General features: G+C 42.1%; 1 protein-coding gene across 1 annotated transcript in view; it reads left to right on the plus strand.

Annotated features, from left to right (window-relative positions):
* The window catches only part of PLEKHM3 (pleckstrin homology domain containing M3), a 75,076-nt gene that overhangs the window by 15,274 nt on the left and 35,494 nt on the right, over nt 1-24,308 (plus strand). Inside the window, exons 3-5 of the mRNA XM_066322629.1 lie at nt 788-1,723; nt 12,170-12,315; nt 14,327-14,520. Coding sequence (XP_066178726.1) covers nt 788-1,723; nt 12,170-12,315; nt 14,327-14,520 — 1,276 coding nt within the window. The remainder of the gene's footprint in view (nt 1-787; nt 1,724-12,169; nt 12,316-14,326; nt 14,521-24,308) is intronic.

Genomic DNA, 24,308 nt, shown 5'->3' on the forward strand with positions numbered 1-24,308 from the left:
AGCTGTGTCAAGAGTAGCTGAGGGTCAGAGGATGAGAATGTGCTCCAGCCCCTGGGGAGAACCGGGCAGAGCAGGATCTCCCTACAGGCCCACATGGACTCTCATGCTGGAGAATGTGGAGATTTCCTGAAGGAACTATGGCCACGGAGAGCTCATGCAGGGATACATTTCACCTGAAGCACTGCAGCCCCTGGAGAGGACCATGCAGGAGCAGGGGAAAGGTGTGAGAAGGAAGGAGCAGCAGAGAGGAACTGACCAGATATCACTATTCCGTTTCCCTCTGAGCTGCTTAAGTTGGGATAGGCAGAGGTGGTGTGTGTGAAAACATGAAGTTGAGCCTGGGAAAGAACAGGGAAGAGAAGGCAAGGTATTTTAATTTGTATGTGTTTCTCACTGTCAAAATCTATTTTAGCTGGCAGTAGATTGCTTGATAGCATTGTCCACTTCTGGACTAGGTTCTGGGAGACCTCTAGTGTTTTGTTGCTGTGCCATTGTCTTGGATATCTCAGGAAAATTGCTTTGTTTCTCTGTCCCTCTGTTTCTTTGTTCCCTTTTTGTATGGTGTTTTAGTACTTCTGGGTAAAAAAGTGCTGTGTTCTCAGTGGCTCAAATGTAGATTCAGTGCTTGTGTTTGATAATTACAACCTGTTAGATGAAGATTCTCTCTGTGATCCTATCCTCAGATATGCTGTGTATGGGTAGGAGAGATGTGGAAGCCTGAATTATGTAGTAATTTAAGACAACTTAAAAAACATAATTGTAATGCTCTATTTTTTTTTTCTTCCAGAACACAAGACAGTGTTCCCAAATCTTCTGAAGAAGGGATACTTGGAAGTTAGAAGAGACAATGACAGCTACTGGCAAACCTGCTACGCTGAGCTCTCCCAGTACAAACTGTACCTGTATTGCTTGGACAGCAGTGGCAACCAGACTCTTCCCACCATGTATCCACTCCTACGTTTTCAAAGGGTCACTGTTACAGGTGGCATTGAAACCAAGGTGGTGGACACTGTCCTGTCAGACAGCTCACAGCTACAGCTGAAGGCAGAGTCCTCGTGGGAGACTTTGAACTGGGGACAGAAACTTTGGGAAGCGGTGCGTGCTTCTGTGCCTGCTTTTACGAGACAGCAGGAGAAACTGGAGAATGTGCCAAAGCCTGAAAATAACAGTGACCTTTCTCAAACTAATGGATTATTAGAGAAGCCTATGGAGCTCTTCCCATCCGTGAATTTGAGTGAAAACACTAAAGAGTACCAAAATATTCTGAAATCAGGAACTCTTTACAGGTTAACTGTCCAGAATAATTGGAAGGCATTTACTTTTGTCTTGAACAGGTCTTATCTCATGGCATTCCAACCTGGTAGGCTTGATGAAGATCCCCTGCTGAGCTACAATGTGGATGTGTGCCTGTCAGTCCAGACAGACACTCAGGATGGCTGTGACTCTTGCTTTCAGGTCATTTTTCCCCAAGATGTGCTGCGCCTGCGTGCAGAGACCCGTCAGAGGGCCCAGGAGTGGATGGAGGCACTGAAAGCAGCAGCCAATGCTACTCGAAGTTTAACTCAAAACCCACAGGTCACACTTAGAAACAAACCTGCAGATCGGCCCTTCGGAAATGATCTTAGAAAGACCAAGCGCCAGTCTGTGACCACCAGCTTCCTGAGCATCCTGACCACACTGTCTCTGGAGAGAGGGCTCACAGTGCAGAGCTTCAGGTGTGCAGGTGAGCAGCCAGGTTGCAGCATCTGCACCTACACCCCCTCTGCAGGAAAAGAAAATCACTTGAAAGAGCATGTGTGTGTTTTAGCAGCACAGCTCTTACCTGCCCCTCACTGTGGCTGTAGTTACCCTTTCTCTCTGTCAAATGTGGAGAAAAACCTATAGGATATTCAGAGATTCATCTGCTTTTGATGAGCAGTGCTGAAACATTAGATCCTACACATACAGCACTACATGGACCAGGGCTGCCCTGCAGGGTGGCTGAGCTCTTTTCTTGATTCAGGACACTGTAAAGGTTGTCCAGAATCAAAAGGATTTGAATTCATTTGTTGTCTGACTCTAGTCCTATAGGCAAGATGATGTTTTTATCCAGTTGGGAATGAAATGAAAATAGAGAGGACCTGTATGAATGCAGTTCATTGTCATTTTACTTTAGCAAGGGCACTGTATGCCTAAATTTGGGCACCTTATGCCTAAACTATAGTCTCTGACTTGCTTTAGTTACACTCACTTAGAAATTGTCGGCTCAGGCAGAAGCAGCTCTTTTGGAGACTTTTTCTCTTTTACTATGGGAGCTGTGATGGTCCTGGCTCCTCCCCATGCTGCTTTGCTGTGTGCTTCATATGTTGCTCTGGAACCACACATGACTCTGGGGAGTATCTGTGTGGGCCCAGGACCTGCTGGCTGGCCTGAACCCCTTCCAGGGGACACCCACGCCCTAGAAGTACTGGACTGCCCTCAAAATTGACTATGGGTGCAGTTGGGTTTGTCCATTTCTGCTAGTCACTTGCAGGTCATGTTCCTGCTGGTCTCTGCACAGTGCATGGCACCCCGCTAGGAGCTGGAGCATCAGGAAGGTTGACATCATTGTAGTTAATGATTTGTTCACAGTATTTGGGCTTCTGCCTGAAGTCAGCTCTGTTCTTGGCCACATTTTTATGATATTTTTATGATTTAATGTAATTTGTTTTATATTTTGCTTCATCCTCTGAGGTTCAGGAGAGTTTCAAGTGAATATTTTCAATGACCTCTTCTAAAATAGGATCAGGCCCTGGTATGGCAACAAAATCCATGTCTCTAATGTGATGTGGAAAAGTGATTAAATACATGTCTCCAATGTGAAACAGGTTTTAATCTTGTTTTATGTAGTATGGGAGCAGACTTTGCTCTGGGAAAGGGTGGATTCCCTCTCCCAAACATGGGATGATTAATTTCCGCTTACTCATGTATTCCCTGCAGAAAATCAGGTGCTCTGAGCAGGGTTGCATGATACACCTGAGGCATTCCCAATTCTCCAGCGGTCTCCTTTTAGTCTGCCAAACCGAACAAATGTTCTTGCACAGAGAAACTCCTCTTGAGTTGTGGAGGGTCTGTGGGAAGCTGGTTCAGTGGGATTCTCTGTCCCCGAGGATGGGGATTCTCAGCACTTTCTGCAGGAGTAGGTCCTTTGCCATTCCTGAGACCCTTAGAGCTGGCCGGAACTTGGAGCTGTTACTATGGTGCAAAGAAAGAAATAAATGTAGTTATAACTGGGAGAAACTGGGGGAGACTTGTTTGGCCCAGAAAAGTTTGTGCTGAGGAGGCACACGGGCAAGCTGAGCCTCTCTCCTTGTTCCTTGCTCCCTGCGGGCAGTTGTGCCGTTCCGGGCATGGGCTGCTGTTTAACCTGAGGGGCCTGCTGTTGGTAATTACAGCTTGCAGGCATTGAGAGCGGTTTTCCCCAGGGCTGCTGGGAGGGGTGAGCTTGGAGAAAGATGAGGAGGAGGGGGGGAGGAAGAAAAGTTTTGCTGTGAATTCTTCAGCCATTTAGTGCAAATTCCTGTAATTACCGTCTTTGTGTCCTGTCCCAATGGCACATAATACAGCAGAAGCTTTTCCTAATTGAGACCTTACAGGAGGTACAAATCCCTCCTTTGTTCAGCCTGACAAATTAGTGCCAGAAAGCGGCAAGGTCCGAGTGGGAATCAAAGGCAAGCAACACAAAGATGGAACTTACGGCTACAGTAATAACCCTCTCTAGTCCTGCAGGGGTGGGAGGGAAGGAAAAGTAATGACCAATGAAAAATGATGGGGTTTTTGTTATAAATTCCCTTGACATGACAGCACCTCAGGGCTGCTTTATTTATTTAGGAAAAGCGATTAAATAGTAATACAACAGGGCAGACCATTGTCTCTCGAGCTACCCCCCTTCCTACAGACCCCTGCTGCCTTGGCTAATTGATTGACAATGAACCTCTGATAAAGAAGGTTGCTGGGAGGACCTGATGGAGACAGGCTTTTTAAAATTTATTTTCTCTTTGCAGTCTTTGTGGGGTTCCCCTCTCCGTTTTTTTGTTTGATTTTTTCTTTTTTTTTTTTTTTTTTTTGGGGGGGGGGAGTGTTTTTGGGTTTTTTTCCCCCCTGTTTGAAATGCTCTCCTCCAAACCCTTTCCTTTTCTCCGTCAGTAAAAGCTTTTCAAGGAATTGGTCCCAGACAAACAGCTGATATTCACAAGCAGCTAGGGAAGAATGTGAGTGTCTGTGCCTCGTTATTGACAGGTTTATCTTGGAGTCTGACTAGCACTTTTCAACTCTCGATATAAGCCAGGGCAGTGGTGTCAGATGTACTCATAGGGCAGGGAGGACAAATTGTTGATACCCTGGCGTCAGAAGGGCAGCTTGAAAAAAGTTGTCTTTGCTTGACCAGCAGATACAAAAGCTTTTCTCCACATTTCTAGCTCTGTTTTACCGCAGAGGGCAGGGCATTATTTGTTGTAATTTGAAAAAACTGAATGAACAGGCCACTGATTAGGAGTGGAAGGGCAAGGAGTTTATGAACCCTATTAATTTCGTGGCCATTATTTATATTTTTGGCTTAGACAAAGGCTTCTGGGGAAAGGTAGGCATTTCTCCTGGAGGAGTTCTCCTCGAGGTCTGTAAGGAGCAAATATCCCCAGGTGCCCTTCACTATCGTTATTTCTTTGTCATGTGGCACCGCTTTTCCATAGATGGGGAAGACAAATGGCCTTTGTCCTTGCCTCCTGTTTTTGCATAGCTCCTGTTCTTTTGATAGCTCTCTTCTGTTTCACCTTTTGTTTTCTTTTCCCCGTCCTTTATTAAAACAGACATATTTTTTTCTAGAGAAGTCAGTTGTGTCTGCCAGGAATTCTTCTTAGTTAGACAGCAAGTCCTAATAGATGTGGGAATTTCTGCCTTCTGGAAAATGTGCTCTGCACCCTTTCATTTCTGTGGCTTTCCTTGCTCCTCTTCTGGGATGCCTTCTGTCTTTTTCTCCCTGCTTTCTCCATGTCTCCTCACTTGCCGAAGTGATAAATACTGCTATTAGGGCTTGAATGACTTGGCTGGCTGAGCTGAGCACTAGGTGCAGAGAAGCCAGGGTTAGTAAATGTGCTATTTCCTGATCTTACAGCCCTGTCAAATGAAGCAGCAGGTGGAGAGCTGTTGTCTTTCAAGGAATCATTCTGCACCTAATGCTGTGATCATGTGCGTAGCATGGGGACAGCCCAGTGCAACATGCGTGGGTCTGCAACCTCTGCTCTATCTCAGCCCCTTGGTCTGGAATCAGTCCCTTCTGTAGAAGAAATAAAGTTCCTTTCCCCTCCCTCTTAATGAAAAGAATTTCCTAATAGCTTGCAAGCCAGCAAATGTGATTTAAAAACAAAACAAATAGTCATGTGTGATGTCAACTTTGTTCAACTTCCCAAGGTATCATCAAAAAGTCTTACAGTTGAAATTTCTCAAATACAGATAGTTGAGAAGCATCCCTGAATTTAGCAATACTTAGTGAACTGTCATTGCACCCAACACTCATTTGTAGCATGTCACTGAAATAAAAATGCTAGAGGATAAACTCTAGAAAAAGCAGCCCAATAATGAAATACCATAAGGTCCTTTGGAAGGTTTTCAGCACTCTTGTCACAGTCAGTTCTGAATAACCATTGTTCTCACCTGTCCAGGGCTTTTAGGATTGTGCTTTTTCTAAGTGCTGTATTTGTTTTGTGCTTGGTTTCATTTCAGTTGATCTCTTTCTTCCAAGGCTTCAGCAGCCTTTTACCTTCCCTGTATTTGAGACTCTGTAAAATCCCCTAGGAATGTTTTGCACTGTAAAGGCTTTATTGTTTAGGTTTCTTCACTTTAGGCTTTAGTCTTCTAGTCTTGTATGTGACTTTCAGGCCCTATTTCTATTCATTTAAAACTTCCACTGCTAGCAGTGGGATTTCTAAACCAGCTGAGCAGAAAAAAACATGGTCTAAGTTAGTATTTGGAAGATACATCATGTTTAAACAAGGTCACTGACTTGTTGGGAGGAGTGGGGGGAGTGTTTCCAAACAGGGGTGAAAAAAAGGAATTTGTGTAGCTGGGAGAACTTTATTTGCAGTGGACCTACATGCTTCAAAACACGAGGTTGCATAGTTGTTCCTTCTGTTAAAAGGAGATACAAAACCAGTTGTGTATTCAAAAAGAAAGAGGTGGTTATTTCCAGGTATGCTAATGCTATACCAAATAAATGAAACTTGGCAAACCTTCTGAAGGTAGCCTTCACTGTAAGTCAGGGAGTGAGCAGTGCAGGAGTAAGTGCTCTTCAGACTAACTGCAGAGCAGAAATGAAAACTGGGTTAGAGTAGAGACTCATTTTGCTAAATGACCTGGCTGAGGGTGCTGGCACCAGTGTTTGTTCAGATACACAAATGGCTGGCCTGCTCTTTGCTCTGTTCTCTGGTCTACCTTCTCAGTATGTAGAACCAAGCATGAACGAAATTGACTGTAAAATAGATATGCCATTATTTATTATGCTTACATTATCTCCTTAATTCTAGCTGGCAGGCAGGCTTCAAGAGCTGGCCCGGAGAGTGTGTTAAGTTCCCATTCCTGGCCAAAAAGCTGGTGAATTACTGAATCCTACCAATAAGTCACTCTGTGGTAGATCCCATTTCCGTCTGTGAGGGAGCACTTCAGAGTCTCAGGAGAGCACCTGATACTGCAGAGAATATAAGGGCATGGGGAAAAGAACACCAGATTAGTTTGAGGTGTAGGGTGTTATTCCTCAGCACTGCTGTCCTATGACAGGGAAAGGATTTGAAAATGTACAATGGGAGAATGCAGACTGGCCATGTGTTACAAGGATCACAAACAGCAGCTTATGTGTAAAGCATGTCTTCAAAGCTGTTTGTAATTTCCTCAGAGCATGTTCTCTGGGAAGAATATAACTTTGCCACCTCTTAGAATTTGACACTGAAGGTAAATGAACCTATCTTCTGAGGACACTCAAGTAGGGGGAAATCCAGGCACATAAAATCTAGTTTCCAAATGTATAGTTTTGTTGCTTGTCATTTGACACAGCTAGGATTTTTAGTTCTCATTTAGTGATGAAATGTTACTCTTGACTTATGCATGTGAAGAGCAAGCTTACATGACTTTTAAGCTTTGGTATTATATTTGAAGGCTTAACTACTGTTAGTTTTACTGGGAAGGCAGAATTTAGCTGTGTAAGCTGCAGCATGCTTGTCTTCTACAAAGGATATGTACAATGCAAAATGTGTATACACCCATATGTGCTATCACCTGACTTGTTTCCAACATCAGGGTTTTTTTTCTTGATTGTTGATCTTTGCAGAGAAAGTCACAGCTCTTGTGTTCAGCATGACTGATATGAAGGGTTTTATTCACTTCACCTGCCCCCAGCCATCTAAATATTTGATGTCTGCACCAATCCAATCTTTGCTGATTGGAAGAAAGACGAGGTGCCTAGGGAATAACTCATCTCATGTGCCTTGGAGAGCTGCTCTGAAGCTGGGTCGCTGTGAGACATCTCCAGTAGGGTGGGATGGGTCACTGCCTGGAGTGTCCAGTCTCCCCAGTCCAGAGCCAGCAATCATACACAGCTAAGCTGGAATTCAGCTGAGCTGGAATGTATAAGACAGGCCTATGCATGGTACCCTGAAATGATGCTAAGAAAGGTGGAAGGTCTGTTACTTTAGCACTTAGTCCTGAGCTATAGCTGATAGTCAAGGTTTCCATTGATTTGGAACAGCTGGGCCATTCTTTGGAGCCAACTGGGGATGTGTGAACCCTTCCTTATTTCTGGAGAAGCTGATCTAGTTTATAATTAAAGTGGGATGTGTACATTTCTGACATGATACGAGTTTTATGTTTTGCTTAGGTAATTATAACATGATAGGATAAAAATGTGGTTTCAACACAGATTTTTTTCTACTTTCATGTATTAAGGCTTTGTTGTCTTTTTTAAAGTTTATAAGAAGCTCACAGAAAATGTAGGCAAGGTGAGTAATGTGTCAGACTTTGCTTGGAGGTTTCTAAGTTTTTAATTATTTATTTAAAATAAAATTGCTCTGGAAAATAATGGTGGGAAGAGGACAAAGTGTAATGCAAACCTGGTTAGGCATAAGAGAGAACCGAGTTACATTGTTCATGTATCTTCCTTGTGAAATTTTCCCATGGTGGAGTGAATTGGAATAGATGCACAGAAATAAAGGTAAGCAACTGAAGTAATTCTCACCTTATTTCTGTTTGTGCTGAGCTGATAGAGCAATGTTGAATGTCTGATCTAACACTGAAAATTTGTTGCGGTGCTCCTTCTGCTTAGTCTGCTTTATGCCTTTATCAGGCTGAAAGCCTTTTGAAGTCTGTGGATCATTTTCTTTTCTTTGTATTGTATGTTGTTTCTAAATGAATTAGCTTCTAAGCTAATCTGTCACAGATTTAATTATGACACACAATCACAAGGGACCTGCTTTTTCCTGTTACTGAGCAAGGAACTTTATCGAATAAGGAAAACAGTTGTGTACTTGATTCTCATTTGGTCTTTTGCTTTCTCTGTTTCACTGTGGAGCTACTCCAGTCTTTTCTTGTTAAAAGATTAAAGAGAAAGCTATCTGAATAAAAAGGATAGTTGTATGTGTCTTCCTTGACCACAAGAATATGCTGCAACCTGAAAGTGGTGTTTTCTGTGCTTCACACAAGAGGAATTGTGTTCAGATATCTTGGATTCCTCCCCCATACTACACCACCATCTTAAGTTAAGGGGAGACTTTTGCTACAACTTTTTAGCCTCACCTTCTGTACTACTTTCTTCCTGAAGTCTTCACACTTGGACATGAGCCTCTTGATGTTGATACTCCCGCTCTGCTCACAGAAATAGTGTTGAGAGAGATTCATCTGTGCCCAACAGCACTTCCTTAGTGCTATTTTTTCTAACCCCTATTTTCTTTCCTTGATTCCAAGGTTGTTTTATTGTATTTTCTGTGATGAAAGGTTTGGGATGATTCCTTCCCTCTCTTTGCTAACAATATACCTTACAGCTACACTTCTTCCCTCTGTAGCTTGCTCTGTAACATTCTTTAGGGAGGGATGATTTTAGATGCTAGCAAATGCTGTGGTATTCTCTTTGCATTAGTCTCCCGGCTTGCCAGACTTGTACAGGTGTTATATAGATAATATTCTGTGTGAGTGTTAGGAATAGGTGAGAGAGGTTTGGTAATAGTTGTGCTGCTTTTTTCTCCCATCATGTGCAAGGTGCTTTCTCTAGTTATGTAGGCAATTAAGTGTTTTCTCCGGAAACATGGTCCCTTCCCAAACCCTGAACTATTTGTTGAATTGTGTTGAATCAATCTCAGAGGTGGTCAGCTACGTCTGATTGTTCTGCTGGGAGAGCTGCTCAAGAGTTTCAAGCTGGGAATCAGTACTGGCTTTGCTTCTGCTACACTTCATGGCAAGCTGATGCAGCTGAATGCCCAGGTGCAAGTTTTCCAAGGTCATTAAGCCAACGGCCAGTCCTTCTTCATCTTCTTTCTCTCTCATTCTTGATCTATTTTTTTCCATCTTAAAAAAACAAAGTAGCATAAGTGGTCTATGCCACAGAAATATATTTGTCACGCTTCACCACTTTGAACTGCATAACATCAAAGAAAATCAATGCTTTGATAACTTGATTTGAAAGGGTTGTAGAAATAGCCATCATTATGAATCACAACAGAGAGGAAAGGAAAAGATGGTGATTTTCAAACAGCACAGCTTGTAAAATAGGGGAAAATGTAAGATGGATGCCAGCACCACATTATCGTCTAACAAATCCCAACCACACAACTGTTATGTAGCTTTGCAGAACATATTTTCCTGAGGATGTGAAGAGGAATGAAAAATACTAGTTTTGAAGAGGAACAAGGAAACAAATGTGGGCTCAGAAAAGAGTTGTAACAAGGGAGAAAGCAGCGCATGCTGTTTGAGTACAAATTTCTTCCATTTTCTCATGTTCATAAAACCACCCTTCCTGAAGATGAAGGGCATCCCAGATTGCTTGCTGAGACTCTCCTCACCCCAGAGAACTTCAGTTCTTATGGATTGAACATAGGGAGGAGAAGAGAAGCCCCCCAGCATTTCTGTGCTTTGTCATTTCTCTCCTGAGAAAACTCCCTCCATGGAGTGGACTGAATTTCTGGCTCCAGGAGGCTGCAAGAAATTAGGCCTTAAAGTGGTGAATTCTCAACTGTAAATGTTTTAATTTAGAATTTTGACAGTTCAAATTGGACTCTAGCTTATTCCTACCTTCAGTCTAACAGACAGGAGGTAGGACATTAAGACAGGGTAGCACCCAGTGGAGTGGCAGGGGATGCTTGGTGCTAGTTAGGTGAAATCAGTGTGTCCTGTCCTATCCTCATCCCCAGACAAGTAAGTGTTGGCTAGTGAGGAATGTTTATAAGGTTTCAATGACATTGAGTTGGGAGACTGTTTGCATTCAGACACAACTTTTTCACTAGAACTTCATTAATACTTATGCTCTGATCTTATGAATGGTAAAGGAGAAGACTTTAACATAATTTTTTATCAACTGACCTGTTTATATATCTACTTTTTCCAAGAAACTGCATGTCCTTTCTTTAAAAAACATGGGCAGGGGAAGAGGGAGATGGAAATGGAATATGTCCCATACTGATTCACTTGGTAGTGTGTATTGTAGAGAATCAGTGGCCAAATGGCTCCAAAGTGTGAAAGAGGAGGAAGTGAGCTAATTGTGTTGGTTAGGTTGTTCTAATGATATTTATTAGAGCAGAGGGGGACATGGTGGCATCATTTGATGTGGGGAAGGAGGAGCTCAATTTATGCTCAGAGTAGCTGGCCTGCAATCTTTCCTCAAATCAGTGGAACTTCTACTGGGGAGAAAAGACGCTTTCAGCTGGAGAAGTCACATAATTACACTAAATGAAATTAATTATATTGGCAAAAGCAATCGGTCAGTGGACTTCTACCTGAAAAACTCTGTTTCACCAATGCTTTTGCAGTAAAAGTGATGTACAAGGATTCTGTTGCTCAGTATTTCTAACCAGCTGCAGCAGAGACCATCTGAGCATACAGCACATGCCAGGGTGGAGCTCTGGTACTCTGGCTGAAACTGTAAATGTCATATGGGGACGCTGGCATTTGAAGGAAAAGCAGAAATACTGTCATGTGTACTGTGTCTGGAGGTGTTATTAACAGCCATGTTGATGTATCTTACCCAAACATTTTTAGCCTCACTTCCTGAGCAGGTTGTTTAATGTGATTGTGCTGTCTGTCTTCAGCCATTCACTCTAATATTATATGAATTTTTGGCTCATTTTAGTCACTCTTGAAAGACAGAAGTATCAAGTACATTGAGTTTTTATGTTTTGTGAAAACAGGTGGTCAGGTGAAGGAGATGTCTGCATTAGTTCTTTCCAACTAAAGCAGCAGTTTTTGAATACATTGTTTTACCCCAGGGACTCCACACAAGAGGGCATGGGAAGAAGCAAGGGATCTAGCTGTGAAGAAAGTGTCAGGCAGATTTCAGACCTTGTAAGACACAGAGTAATGCAATTGTAAGGAAAAAAAAACCCTGCTGAAAACTGAGCTGTGTCACTGCTGCTAGTCAAGAACTACTCATTCTCAGTGTGACTGCTGCTCAGTTATTATTCATGATCTGACTGTGGTTTGCCTTGGCTGTGCTAATTCTGTGACTGAGTCTTACCTGCCAAGTCAGCACCCCTTCTGGCTGTCAGCGGGAGCTGGCTTGCACTTCTTCAGGCAGGCAATGCTGGCCCGTTCTGTTATGGGGAAAATGGGAACTCTCTGGAGCAAGCATACAGTAGAATGTGGTCTGTCTAAGCTTCAGGCCATGGTTTTCAGATGGCCATGGCTTTTAAACGCCCAGTGTCTCACAAGCAAGTCTTCTGCTTTTGTTTCTTGAGAAGTGCTAAGTATCTTCTTGCTTCTGTCAGAGCTAATTGTCACAGATAATCAGACCAAGAATACTGATATTTATTTATCTTTTTTTTATGGAATGAGAAATATCTCTTGAGTAAAATAAAGGAAATATTAAAAGGATCTCAAATGGAGGAATACTTTCCTGACTCCATCCTGAATGCGTATCTCTGGCTTGGTGTACAAACCCAGACTTTTGCTCTTCTCTCTTCTCTAGGCTGTCAGCGCTCCATAGGTTTGTCCAATGGGAAAGCCAAGGTGTGCAGCTACAGTGGATGGTACTACTGCAGCACCTGCCATGTGGATGACAGCTTCCTTATCCCTGCACGGCTGGTTCATAACTGGGACACTTCCAAATACAAGGTAATCTCCCTACAGGCTGGAGTGCTAGGAAGTGAATTGAATTGCTGATAGAAACACAACAGCCCAAAGGTTGCAGGTATTGACTGCTGTTACTGTCTTCTTCGTCCCTCTTGACAAAATGAACCATGCTCTCTCGACAAGACATGTCTTCATCACAGTTTCCTTGGCCAGATCTAAGGTGTTCCTCCACAGGAGCAGCCATGCTCCTCCTTCTTGGTGGCATCTTTTTCATCATTGTTTATGTGGCTGTTCAAGGGACAGGGAGAGGTAGCACACAGCAAGCTCTCTTTTAGCTCTAATCCTTGCAGTCACTGGGCCTTTGCAGAGTACCTGTTCCATGACCACCAGGGACTAAGGATTGGCACTGCTTGGTGGTGGATGCTAAATTGTGGAAATGCCTATAGGAAACTGGCTCACCAAATGCAGTGTTTGTGAGGCCCAGTATGTCCTGTGTCTTGGCATGAGCATTTTTAGGACACTAGAAGGATAGTACTGTAGCACTTGATTGAACCAGACAGATGAAAGTAACATAATGAGGAAATTCTATAGTTGTTCACTTGCCGCACAAGGGCTTGTCTAAAACTTTTATAATCTGCTATTTGCTGCTGCCTTGGTGGCTGGTTGCTAGATAGGGGCACTGATTACATGCCTGAAAGCATTATACCAGTAAACACAGTAACAGTGTTGTTTTGCCATCTCAGGCAATATATGCTGAAAGAATAACAAACTCATAAGGAATCCAGACCATGCTAGAGCTTCAGACCTAGCAGCCACTGTTAGGAGAGGCTGTTTGATGTTTTGTGTCTGCAAATATTATTATTATGTGCTATTTGTAAAGGAAAAAAATAGCCAGTAAATGCCCTATTAGAGGAAAAGCAGGTCTCTTGAAGAAAATTTGTCAGATGGGGAGATTATTAAAAGGTAGCCAGAGCCTGCCATCAGGAAAATGATAGTCTTGCTCTGTGAAATGCAAGATTCTTCAAAGTTGCAAAGCTCCAATGTGTGGAGACAAAAAGCCCTCCCATGCCTAGAAGTTAGGAATATTTAAAAGTTCTCTTGTTGGATGCTTTTACCAAGGACTAAACTTGCTAGCACATGGTAATATAAGTAGACCTGATATGGGGCTAGTGGATGGTAAGGAATTGGTGCTATTTATAAGGATGTGTATTGTTCTTACCTACAACTCCAGAAGGGAAATAGCTTCCTAAATTTCAAGAGGCTGTAGCAAATGTGCCCTTTCTACTTTTGTTAGCCTAACTCATCCCTCCCTTGTCTCAGTGTAAACATTGACTTAGAGGTCCTGGAGGACTAATTGAATTGTGGAACCAGTAGTATTTCTGTAGCAGAGTTTCAGGTGATTTGCAGCTCATTTCATGTAATCCCATCTTCTCTTTTCCAGCTCTGATAAAATGCAGAAATCAGGAATGAGAGGGATTTTGGCCTTTTTACTTAAGGAACAGGAGTATCTTTTCTAATGGAACGAGAGCCCCATTAATTTTTTGAGATTACAGTAGCTTTTTGCAGGTGGAGATAAAACAGGCCAGTATCATGAAAAATGCATGAAAAACTTCTTGCGGATGGAACTGTGGGAGTAATACCAATAAGATTCAACTTTATTTATCTATATTTTAAAAAGCACGACAACTTGCTTTTTGCCAAAAAGAAAGCAGTGAACAAACAGAAGAGTATTAACAGGGAAGAAACTGCTTATTTGGATTTTAGACTTAAAAAAAAATCTAGTAAGCTATGTTACTCTGCAGCAAAAGCTTATGTCACTGCAGATATCACTGTACTTTGGGTAAATACCTATCTCATACGTGAAGTTTTGAAGGGCTTGATGAAGTTTGATTTGGCTATAAGCAGATAGAGTTGGATCTCTCTCAACTCTGTCTCCATTTGTAATTGGTAACGGTACGTTTTCAGATGCATAGAATAGCTGACAGATTACAGAGGGGAGCTCTGCTTAAAAAGAGTTGGGAGAAAAGCCTAACTAAACTGCTTTATTTTTTAGGTATCAAAGCAAGCCAAAGAGTTCCTGGAATATGTTTATGAGGAGCCATTAATTGATATCCAGCAGGAAAATCCCATGTTGTACAATCATGTTGAACCTCTGGCTACTGTTGTCCGCCTGAGACAGCAGCTAAAATCTCTGCGAGCCTACTTGTTCAGCTGCAGAGCAGCAGTGGCTGAAGATCTGCGTAGAAGGTGAGAACCACAGCCAACCTACAGCACAAGGATGGAACTTCCTTGGCATGCTGCCCCTCCTGCTGCCTGTTTTGTTTTTTCTCACACTCTGGTTCTGAAGGCATTACCCATTTAGAAAGATGTTGTGCATGTATCATATTTCCCTGGGAAGCTGGGTTATCCCCTGCCAAAGAAAATGATTTTATAGTCTGAATATCTGAAGTTGTTCTTGACAGCTATTAGTCCCGGGGTATCACGTTGTGATGAGCATCTTTTACTCCTCCTCAGGCTTTCTGGCTGTGAGTATTTTGAGGCAGATCTGCTACCTCATGCCCCCTGCCATGGCATCACAGTGAGGTAGCCAGTTGCTGGGACCTTTGAAACACCTCACAGTGTGGCAAAGCAAGAGGGGGGCCAGAGTCAACCACCTTTCCAGCACCTCTGCTCTCCTCTGTGATATGACCTCAGCCAAAGGCATAGAGGTCATATGTATTCCCAGAGGTCAGATGTAGTCCCCTGGCACGTGACCCAGCATATGATTTATGCTGGTCTCTTGCTCATCCAGTAGCCATGACATGGCTGCACTTGAAGTTTTGTTTTTTGGCAAATACATGGTCACAACACAGCAAAAGGTGTTTCGTGTTGAGTTTGCTGTGGTGAAAACAAGAGTTTTATAAAAAGTGAACTTCATTTTAGAAGTGCTGTATCTCAGTCCATTCAGCTGCTGCTGCATTTTTCTAACAAGTTAAAAAAGAACAATTTTCTTATAACTGTCAAGCCACAGTTGCAGTCTTTAAAAGGTCAAATAGTTTTGGTGTGGATCTCTAAAAGAGATGGGGAGATGTCTTTGCCCATGCCATACTGTGAGGTGAGTGGCTCTGGGCACATGCAGCTGACCTAATGCAGCTGTAAGCATTTGTATACCCGAGGTTTTAAGCCAAGACTGCAAGTAGGAAATGCTTTGACTTTCAAAGACTGCTTCGAAATTGCGAGCTTCCAAAGGGAAGGAAGCAGGTGACATCAGTGGCTGTATTTTGAACGTGGTGTTCTAGGGACCTGAATTCTTTGGAAGGGAGAGGAGGCTGCACCTGTGTCTTTATCTGAGGTAAGGAGAGCTGGTCAGCTGTTTGGTACATAACTTATGCCATTGCTTTGATGAACTACCCAGAACAAGTAGAAGGATAACCAACAGGTTTGTGGAGAGCATTGCTGAGTTCTTGTGTCATATGTACTACGGGTTAATATATGTTTGTGTGTTACTACTCAATTCCTGTTATTTGCTAGGGCAGCTTACAGCATTTTAAAAATTATGATGGTTTTCTTTTATTCCAGAGGATGGTATTTTCTTGCAGAGCTGGTTTTCTATGCCATCCTCTTAAATAAAACTAAAAGGAAAATAAGATTTTTGAAGGTTGTTCAGAAAAAGTAGCAGAAAGGAAATTATGCTTTCTGATTAGTATTGAAAAAAATAATTGTCTATTAAAATAGACAGGACGAGGCAAGGAACTCAATGGACTTGGCTAAGAGAGTAAAAGAAGGGAGTTCAAAGGAAGCTTAGCATAGCTATCAATTGACTAGAGTTAAAAAAAAGGATGAGGGAAAGCCAGGAGGAGTTTCAAGTAAGGAAGAAATCTCAGGAAATTGAGTTAATGAAGAAACCAGGACAAAAGAGGAACAACTGAAAATCTGCCTCCAAAATGGAGAGATGATAATTGCTGAGGAGATAGAAGAGAGAATGGACAAAAATTAGCACAGAAATGGGAGCACGCTATTTCCTTGGAACAGAGAGGCGGGAAAAAACATCCCTGTGTTAAAATGAAACACCCAGAAGAAACTGGGCAACAGTGCTCCTAATGCTCCTTTTTATTTTTTTAGAGTTTCTTTCATATGACTTCCAATTAAAGCTGTGTGGTGGAAAGAAGCCCTAGAAGGGCTTGGTTTTATACTAGGGAAGCAGCTCCAGTTTGATAGGACTTGTATCAAGTGTAAAAGCCACTGAAGGAATGTACAATACACACCTTAGAGTCCAGCTCCTTCTTGCTTTGTAACATCTCCGTTGAGGTGACTTAGGTGTTCAGTTGTTCCCTTAGATGTCCCCTAAGAGGTGTGCAGAGATGAGAAGAAGGAAGCTCTTTACCTGTGAGGATTTATTCCTTGCTCAAAATGCTCCCAATGGCTTTGCTGCCTTCATCTAGTATCCCAGTGTGCAGATGTTCACTACCAGTGAGATGACTTTCTAAAGCACAACTGCAAATAAAGAAAATATGTGATTTAAATTTTCCTTTTGCTCATCACAGGGGCAAGTTGCAAGAAAAGGAGGAGTTTAAACAGTATGGTGAGACAGCATTCCTAAATGTAGTACTGTTTCCTATTTAAAAGTGAAAGGTGGGGAGAGAGAGAATCCAGTTATCTGTCCTGCTCTAAAAACATTCTTTTTCTGCTTGGTCTTCACCTTAGTATGTGAATAACTATTAATCACAAGAGAGTGAACACAGCATCTTGAAGACCTGTCAGACCCATATAAACAGACTGAAACAAACTGTTAATATTGCTGTCTACAGAGAACTAAAAACAGACTGATTAATTGTATTGGCACCTTGCTGCCTCTGGGGCACTGATAGAGCCTACCTTATTAGGGAAAAGCAGATCACTCTGAGGTTTCTTTTATTAATACTATTTGCATTATCATCTACTTTAAATCTATACCTGGCTCTTCAACCCAGATCACAAAACGAAGATGGCAATGAAGTTGGAAACTCTTGGTGTCCTCTGTGAAGACAAAACCATTTACAATGCTTATAGTCACTTTTTCTGAAGAATCCCAGATGGCTATAAAACAGGTTAGCTCAGGATCTAGTCAGCTTAAATTTGGAAATGTTATTTATAATAATGTTTGGTGTTCCTAGATAGGTACTCTGAGAACTTTGAAACCTGGCATCTAGCAGGGAACTGAGGAGTGAAACTGACATTGTGAACCTTGAAGGCAAAAGTGACAAAGTAGAAAGAAAGGAAGAAAAAAAAGAAGGAAGGAAAAGACAGAAGAAATCCTTAAAGTAGCCAAAAGGCTCACAATAAAAATGGTCTTTGTCAGTTACAGTGATTTATTCTTACCTATTGCTCCACTGGATTCTACACTTTTATATTTGCAGGAGGAAAAATAAGAAACAACGACTTGGCTGGGAGGTGAAATAAGGCCCTCCACCGGCACATATCAGCAGTGTTCCTCTGATATTAGCCAGATGACATTCCCAGCCTATTGCTGAGCTCCCTGTTTTACAAGGGATGTTTGTTATGCCTAGTTAGCTGTAACTGTCACCTCAGTATTGCAACACATCATTTGCTTCAAATGTCTTTACTGAACAAGTTCTCGCTTGTTTTTGTTGCCTTACTCGTGTGGATGCTGTTCAGGCAGAGGCATACTGGAATGAAATCTAGGGCCAACACAGAATTAGTGCAAGTGGAGCTGTACAGATCCCACTACTACCTGCAGATGGTGAATCAATGGCCCAGATAAACGAAGATGGAGTCATCAAAACTGATGGCTGGGAAGGAAACAGAATCTCTGAGTCCATTAAATAATGAGGGCATTCTATAAAACCATGCTGAATGATGCATGTTCTGTTCTGGGTTTGGTTTTTTGTTGTCATGATTGAAGATTCTTTAGCTCATGGAACTGTCGGAATGATTTTTGGGGTAGTGTTCAGAATCCTGCATATCTACTGTAGGATAGGGTAACCTAGGGCAACCTTGGAGCTCCATCTGAGGAACCCTTCAGGCTCTCTCTTCTCTCAGCTGTACATCTAAACTTGCAATTCTGGTGCTGCTAGCCCAGATACTTTAGACAGATGTCAGTGGCATAAAGTAAATGTTTTGCAGCACATTTCCCTATGCAGTAATGCTTGTTGTAGTGCCCTTGTTCTGTAAGTAAATCTGAATGGTAGTGAGAAACTGTGTGGGAAGACTTCCCTCTTGTTACTGATCTCTGTCTGATACCATTTGTCTGTCAGCTCCAGAACAGCAATACATCAGTTTTACCCCAGCAAAATGCCAGGGCTAGATACATCACTTAGCAGGCTCTGGTTTGGTTTCCTGTATAGAAGCAGGAGGTTAAAGGTACACTTCCACTGCTGCAGACGTGTGGTCCTGGCTGAGCCTGCTGGTCTGTCAGCACAAGGTGAAACAAGCCCAGATTCGGTTATGGTGAACAATAGAGTCCTGTCACTTCCTACAGTGAGGCCTTAGACATACCACTTCTGACACAGGAATAGATTACTTTCAAAATATTTGTGTGGCAATTGGGAAACCTGTCTAAACACATTGCAGGAATCCTGATTGATCTAATGCAATCACTATACCTCCAAATACCTCATGTATGTGAAGCTGGGGCTATGTCATCTTTCAGACCAAGGACAACAGAAGGTCATTAAGTCATCTCCAGACTGTCAAAGGAGAGTCTCCATTTTCTTTGCACTGTTTAGGCCATTTGGGGAGTGGAAAATTCCAAAGCAGGAGAACAAAGATACAGGTTCTGAAAGCAGTAAACTGCAAAAAGAAAGTTTGAGCAGAGAAGAAACAGAAGGATGTGGGTTTGGGGCTCTTAGATGTTGGCAAGACTGACAGAAGAAGAAAAAATGTTGCATGAGTGGTTGGAAAGAGGGTGAGAGAGTAACTCATTCAAAGAGTTATATGTATCTCTGCATATTATGAGAGGATCCAGTGTTAAGACCAAACAACAACCCAGAGTGAGGAAAGGTGAGAAAATAAATGCAGAGAAATATGCCCAAGCCATTTGTTGTTTTATTTAGGTCCTGCGTACCTGTAGTCATTGCAGTAGCTGAACTGAAGTTGCCTGTTGATGGAACTCATACAAGTAGACTACCCTCATCTCTTTGCTTCAGTTCTTCTCCCTTCTGGAAGAAGTAACCATGCATGGAGGATCTTTGCAAATCAGCATCTTAAAAAGTGTTTGTCTAAAACTGAGGGTATGGTGTTAAGGTGTAATTTGAGCTTTCATTTCAACTAGAGGTAACAAACAGCTGAAACATTGAGATGTGTGCCAGAGCAGCCAGGGTGGAGGCAGTGCTGCTGTCTATTCATGTCATGGGAAGGTCAAAAGCACAAGCTAATGCTCTAGCATGGTAAACATCCAGCTGAGGAACCTGCCAGAGTTTTCCATGGTAAGTTTTCTAGAAGACAGGTGAGTCTCTCAGTTCATGTTAGCATTTTATCATCTAGGGGGCACACCTGTATCTCCTTGTCAAGGAGATGAACAGTATTACACCTCTTTCACAATGGTAATATCCATTCACCTTTTGAGAGCAGGTTGCTTTCAAAAAAAACCCAGGGATTTAGAAACAAGTTCCTGTTAGAGGTGGACACCACAAGTAAATATTACTTGTGCCATTTTTATCCCTGTGTTTTTATATCAGAACTTCCAGCAGCAAAGTGCAAAGGTTCAAGAGTGCCTGACAAAAGCAAAGACCATTTTCTTATTCCTAATTTCAAGTTAACTGGGGGATCTAAACTCTTTTGATTTCAAAATGAAACTGTCTCTAATTCTCTGTTCTGCTTTTAGTAACAGTGGTACTTGATTAATGAGTTAAATCTGTAGTAATTTTTGTCTTTCACAATGTTACCGTAACCTTGCTCAAGGAACCACAAGGGTGAGAGAGTTGGTGTACTGCATTTTAGTAAGAAGTTTATAAACTGGTTCAGGATTGCTGATGGGTGATGAGAGTAACTGTTTCAACATAGGGATGCTCGTGGGGAATTTCATAACAACATGAAATAATACCTTACCTGGACATGCTTGCTAATAAATCTAGCACTTAGTGTGGGCTGAAGATATGTGGGAGTGACTGTTCCCGGAACATGACCAGAAGTGTTTATACCTCATGAATGTGAAATGATTCACAAATGCTTTTTTGCATAAACTCATAGAATTAGAAAAAATAAATTAATCCTGTATAATGCCACAAGAATTAAATGAACAAGTAGTGTTTTGGTTTGGTTTAAATTCATTCATTTATTTTTACCTTTTGTCTTCAAAATCACTAATTTTCCCAAGCCCCTACTTTTCTGAACAACTTTTGTTGGCTGGAAAGTTTGGGTTCTTCTCTCCCAGCAAAATTCCAGGAGCTAAGATTTCCAGGAAAATACAAAATCAAAAGCCTGAAGAAAATTATTAGAATTAGCAACACTGGAAAAAATCCTACCTTTTCCCCTCACCTCTGATACCATTCTCTTCCTTAAATTGACAATGTCCGTATCAAATGAATTACAAGAGAAAACTCAGCAAGAAATGTTATTTACCTTGCTGTGTATATTAGGGATAACTGGCAAGTCACTGATACCCCTCTGTACTTTGAGGACTGAACAGTAACTCCCGAAAAATTGGAGCCACTCTCTGAGATCAGAGTGCACACAGGTCCTGCCCATCTGCTCCACACGTGGCTGCAGCTGATGCTGGTGCATGGCTGCAGGGACACGACCAGAGAGGGCTCTTGCCTCTTGTTCAGGGCCAAAAAACCATGGGAAGAGCAGTAACCAGCATGTGCTGGCCTTCTGCAGCTTTAGCGTGCAGCATAGTGGAGTGGCTCCAGAGGTGTAAGTTGCAGTGCCAGGGTTGAACTGTGCTGGAGGAGGAAGCAGACTTGGCACCCTGGTGCTGTGCCAGCTGTGGGTGTAGCAGCTTCCTGCAGAGGGGTGGGGAGGAGGCTGAAGGCAGCGCTGTGCTGGACCGGGTCATCTGCGTCCCTGGTGAGTCACAGCTCAGTCAAACACTTCTCAGCCTGGTCAAACCAGACACTCCTGGCTGGCACATGAAACCGTGGTGCCAGCTTCCCCACCCTTCCCCCCTCCAATGTTAGGTTTTAAGAGTCTTTTTGGTATAAAGGAGACTCGGTTGTTCCCACCTGCCAGCTAACTTGATTTCTTTTGATTGCACTGTAAAAAGAAGAGTTCCTCTCCTTATCGCGTTTGTACCTTGGTTATAGTGTCAGGCATAGGCAGATTAATTGGTTGTAGCTTTAGCAGAGCTGTCAGGGTATTTAACCCATTGAAGAAAAATTACCTATGCTGGTGATAAACAGGCTTTAAATGCAGAGCAATTACTTAGTGCTGAAAAAGCACCATGACTACACACTTTATCCAAATGCAAAAAGCAAACTCTTATCAGTGATTCTGTTTGCAGGAGGACACTAAAAGATAACCTTTGTTTGTTCAAATACTTACCTGATAAGATCATCCGAGAAGGAACAGATGAAATTTCTGTCTTGTCTGAAAGTTATACTTCAGATTACAAAGTATCAAGCAAAAAAGAAAAATAATTGGAAGCTGAGAATGCTCACTTATTTTAGTTGGATTGAAAGTCTTGGATGATATGTTTCTTTTCTGCTTGCATTGATTGTGTTTATATCTAGGACACAACAATAAAGCAATTTAGAGACCTTTAACCAATAGGACTTTGGATTTCATTGTTCACAGCAACTGGCAAAGCTAGAGGCTGGGTAACATTGAACTTGGTTTGTTCATTGCAGGCTAAACCCTGGTAGCCAGGATTTACAGCACAGCAGCCCTGTGACTCATCAATGGTGAAACTGGTCCGGGAGTTTCCAAACTGTGAAAGCTTAGGAGGTGCTTTTAGTGGGAGGTACACTTGATGCTATTTGCCTCTCAGGGGTCACAGGTCACATTCTGAAGCTGCAGAGGTTTGAATTTTTATTGTGATGAGTCTTAACGTCTTGTGTTTGACCTCTGTCTAGTTCACTCCAGTTTCTTTTCTGTGTCAAGATTTGACTGAAAGGCCACTGTTTATTGAATGCTTTTAATTGACCAACTTAAAAAAAATCTAGTTAGTTGTAGCACATCAGTCAAAAGATTTACAAAACTGACATCTTTTATTTTGCCTTCAAATGACTAATCAGAGATTTCCCATTTGGTGTTTATAAAGGATCTTTATATTAAGGGAGAAGTAAAATTCAAGCACATTTTGGTCTTTTTGTATCAAGGTCTTGTGTTAATCCACGCATGCTCAAAGCTCCAGATGCAACCTCATGCAGAAATAAATGCATATTTTCTAATAAAGTGTTCCTAAGTGTCATTATCTTAGCCTGCTCTGGGTCTCTGTGAGATTTTTGGAGATGAGTGTGATTTTAGGTTGATCCGGATGCCTTGTAGTACTTTGTCTAGATGCTAATGCCATGGCATGGTGTTTGTGTGAGCCCCATCTCACCTGCTGTTCTCTACTGACTTTGATTTCCTTTGAACAATTTCAGTTGTAGATGACAGAGGGACAGAGATAGCATAGAGACTACTTTCCTACTACTTACATGGGAGGAGGCATCTGTGTTGGGAAGCAGGAGGCTCTGAATTAGTTCTGCGTGCCTCCTACTGAAAATGGCTTTATATAAGCCATGACCTCATTATGCTCAGAGAACCTGTGCAGGCAAGCAGACTGTTGGAAACTGGCTATCAGTCATTTTCTTGCTCACTGGAGTACTTGGTCTGTATGGATTTCCTGCCCCAATTGATCTGCTTGCATTTTATGAATGAGGGTTTTTTTTTGAAACTGTGTTTGGGTTTGGTATTTTGGTGCCTGTTATACTCTTGTTCCCCACCTACTAGAGGCTGACAAAAACTGGCAACAAACAGATGCATTTTTGGGAGGTGGCTTCACCACTTACATTCAGGTAGCTGCTGAGCTTTGGGTTTCTCTTTCCAAATGGAACTAATAGAAATTTTCTGGAGGAGAACTAAATTGCAGACATGCAGCCCAGCAAGACCTGTTTCTGAAGCTCGGCTTGTGACGTGTCTGGTGAAAGCCCTTCATTTATATGAGTTGGGGGCTGAACTGCCTCCTTTTAGGCAATTTCAGGGTTTCACAGCCATGGGACTGTATGGTTTCCACCTTTGGTAGAAAAAGCAAATGTTGAAGGAGTGTTTTGCACCTCTGCATTTATTGGGAATTGTGCAGGGTCTGGCCCGGTTGCTTCATGAGTTCTGTAAATGCTATTGCATTTGTGAATTTTGGCTGACCACAGAGAACCAGTTTTAAATTTTCAAGTCAATAGAAGGACTGCAAATCTGAAGCTGGACCAGCCTTACTTACTGAGGGGTTTTTTTATGCCTCAGGTTCTCTAGCAATGGAAATAATCACTCCCCTCACTTGAGTACTGAGTGTATATATATATATATATATATATATATATTCACACGCACGTAAACATGTTTTGCATAAAACTGGGAGGGCAGTGCCTACTTTATTTCCCTGGAAGGGAGGAGGTGAGTTGGATACCAACCCTGCAGAGCTGTTGCTGCAAATTAGCGTGTTTTAAAAAAGGGGACAGGTACAGTGATAAGACTTGTCACCAGGGCCTGTGCTGGCTGAGACTCGCCTGACAAAGGAATCCTATCATGAGTTTGCTTTTCACCTGCACACTTTTTACTAGGAGTTAGAGCTTGCAGGAAATAAAACACCATCCTTGAAGGCAGAGGAATGTGATGTTACTCATCAATACTAGTCATTTACAGTTTTTACATTATGGGCTATTCAGGCTATTTCCTGAAAAAGGAAATGTTTCATTAGCTAATTGTTTTCCTCAGCAGTGCTGTAAGGGCATCAGCAAACAAAACAGTTCCTGGCAAAGCTGTTTAGTGCCTGCCTGTGTGATCAGGGGAGAATGATGGGTAAATTTTAATGAAAGAAATTCTATCTGAGCTGAAAAAATACTAGTGCTTCAAAATGCTGTTCAGAGTTGATTCCTTTTAATAAGTATGCTATGTGCAAATGAGCAATTCCAGTGTCATAT

Source organism: Sylvia atricapilla, chromosome 7 (assembly GCF_009819655.1).
Source record: "Sylvia atricapilla isolate bSylAtr1 chromosome 7, bSylAtr1.pri, whole genome shotgun sequence".
Taxonomy (NCBI): domain Eukaryota; kingdom Metazoa; phylum Chordata; class Aves; order Passeriformes; family Sylviidae; genus Sylvia; species Sylvia atricapilla.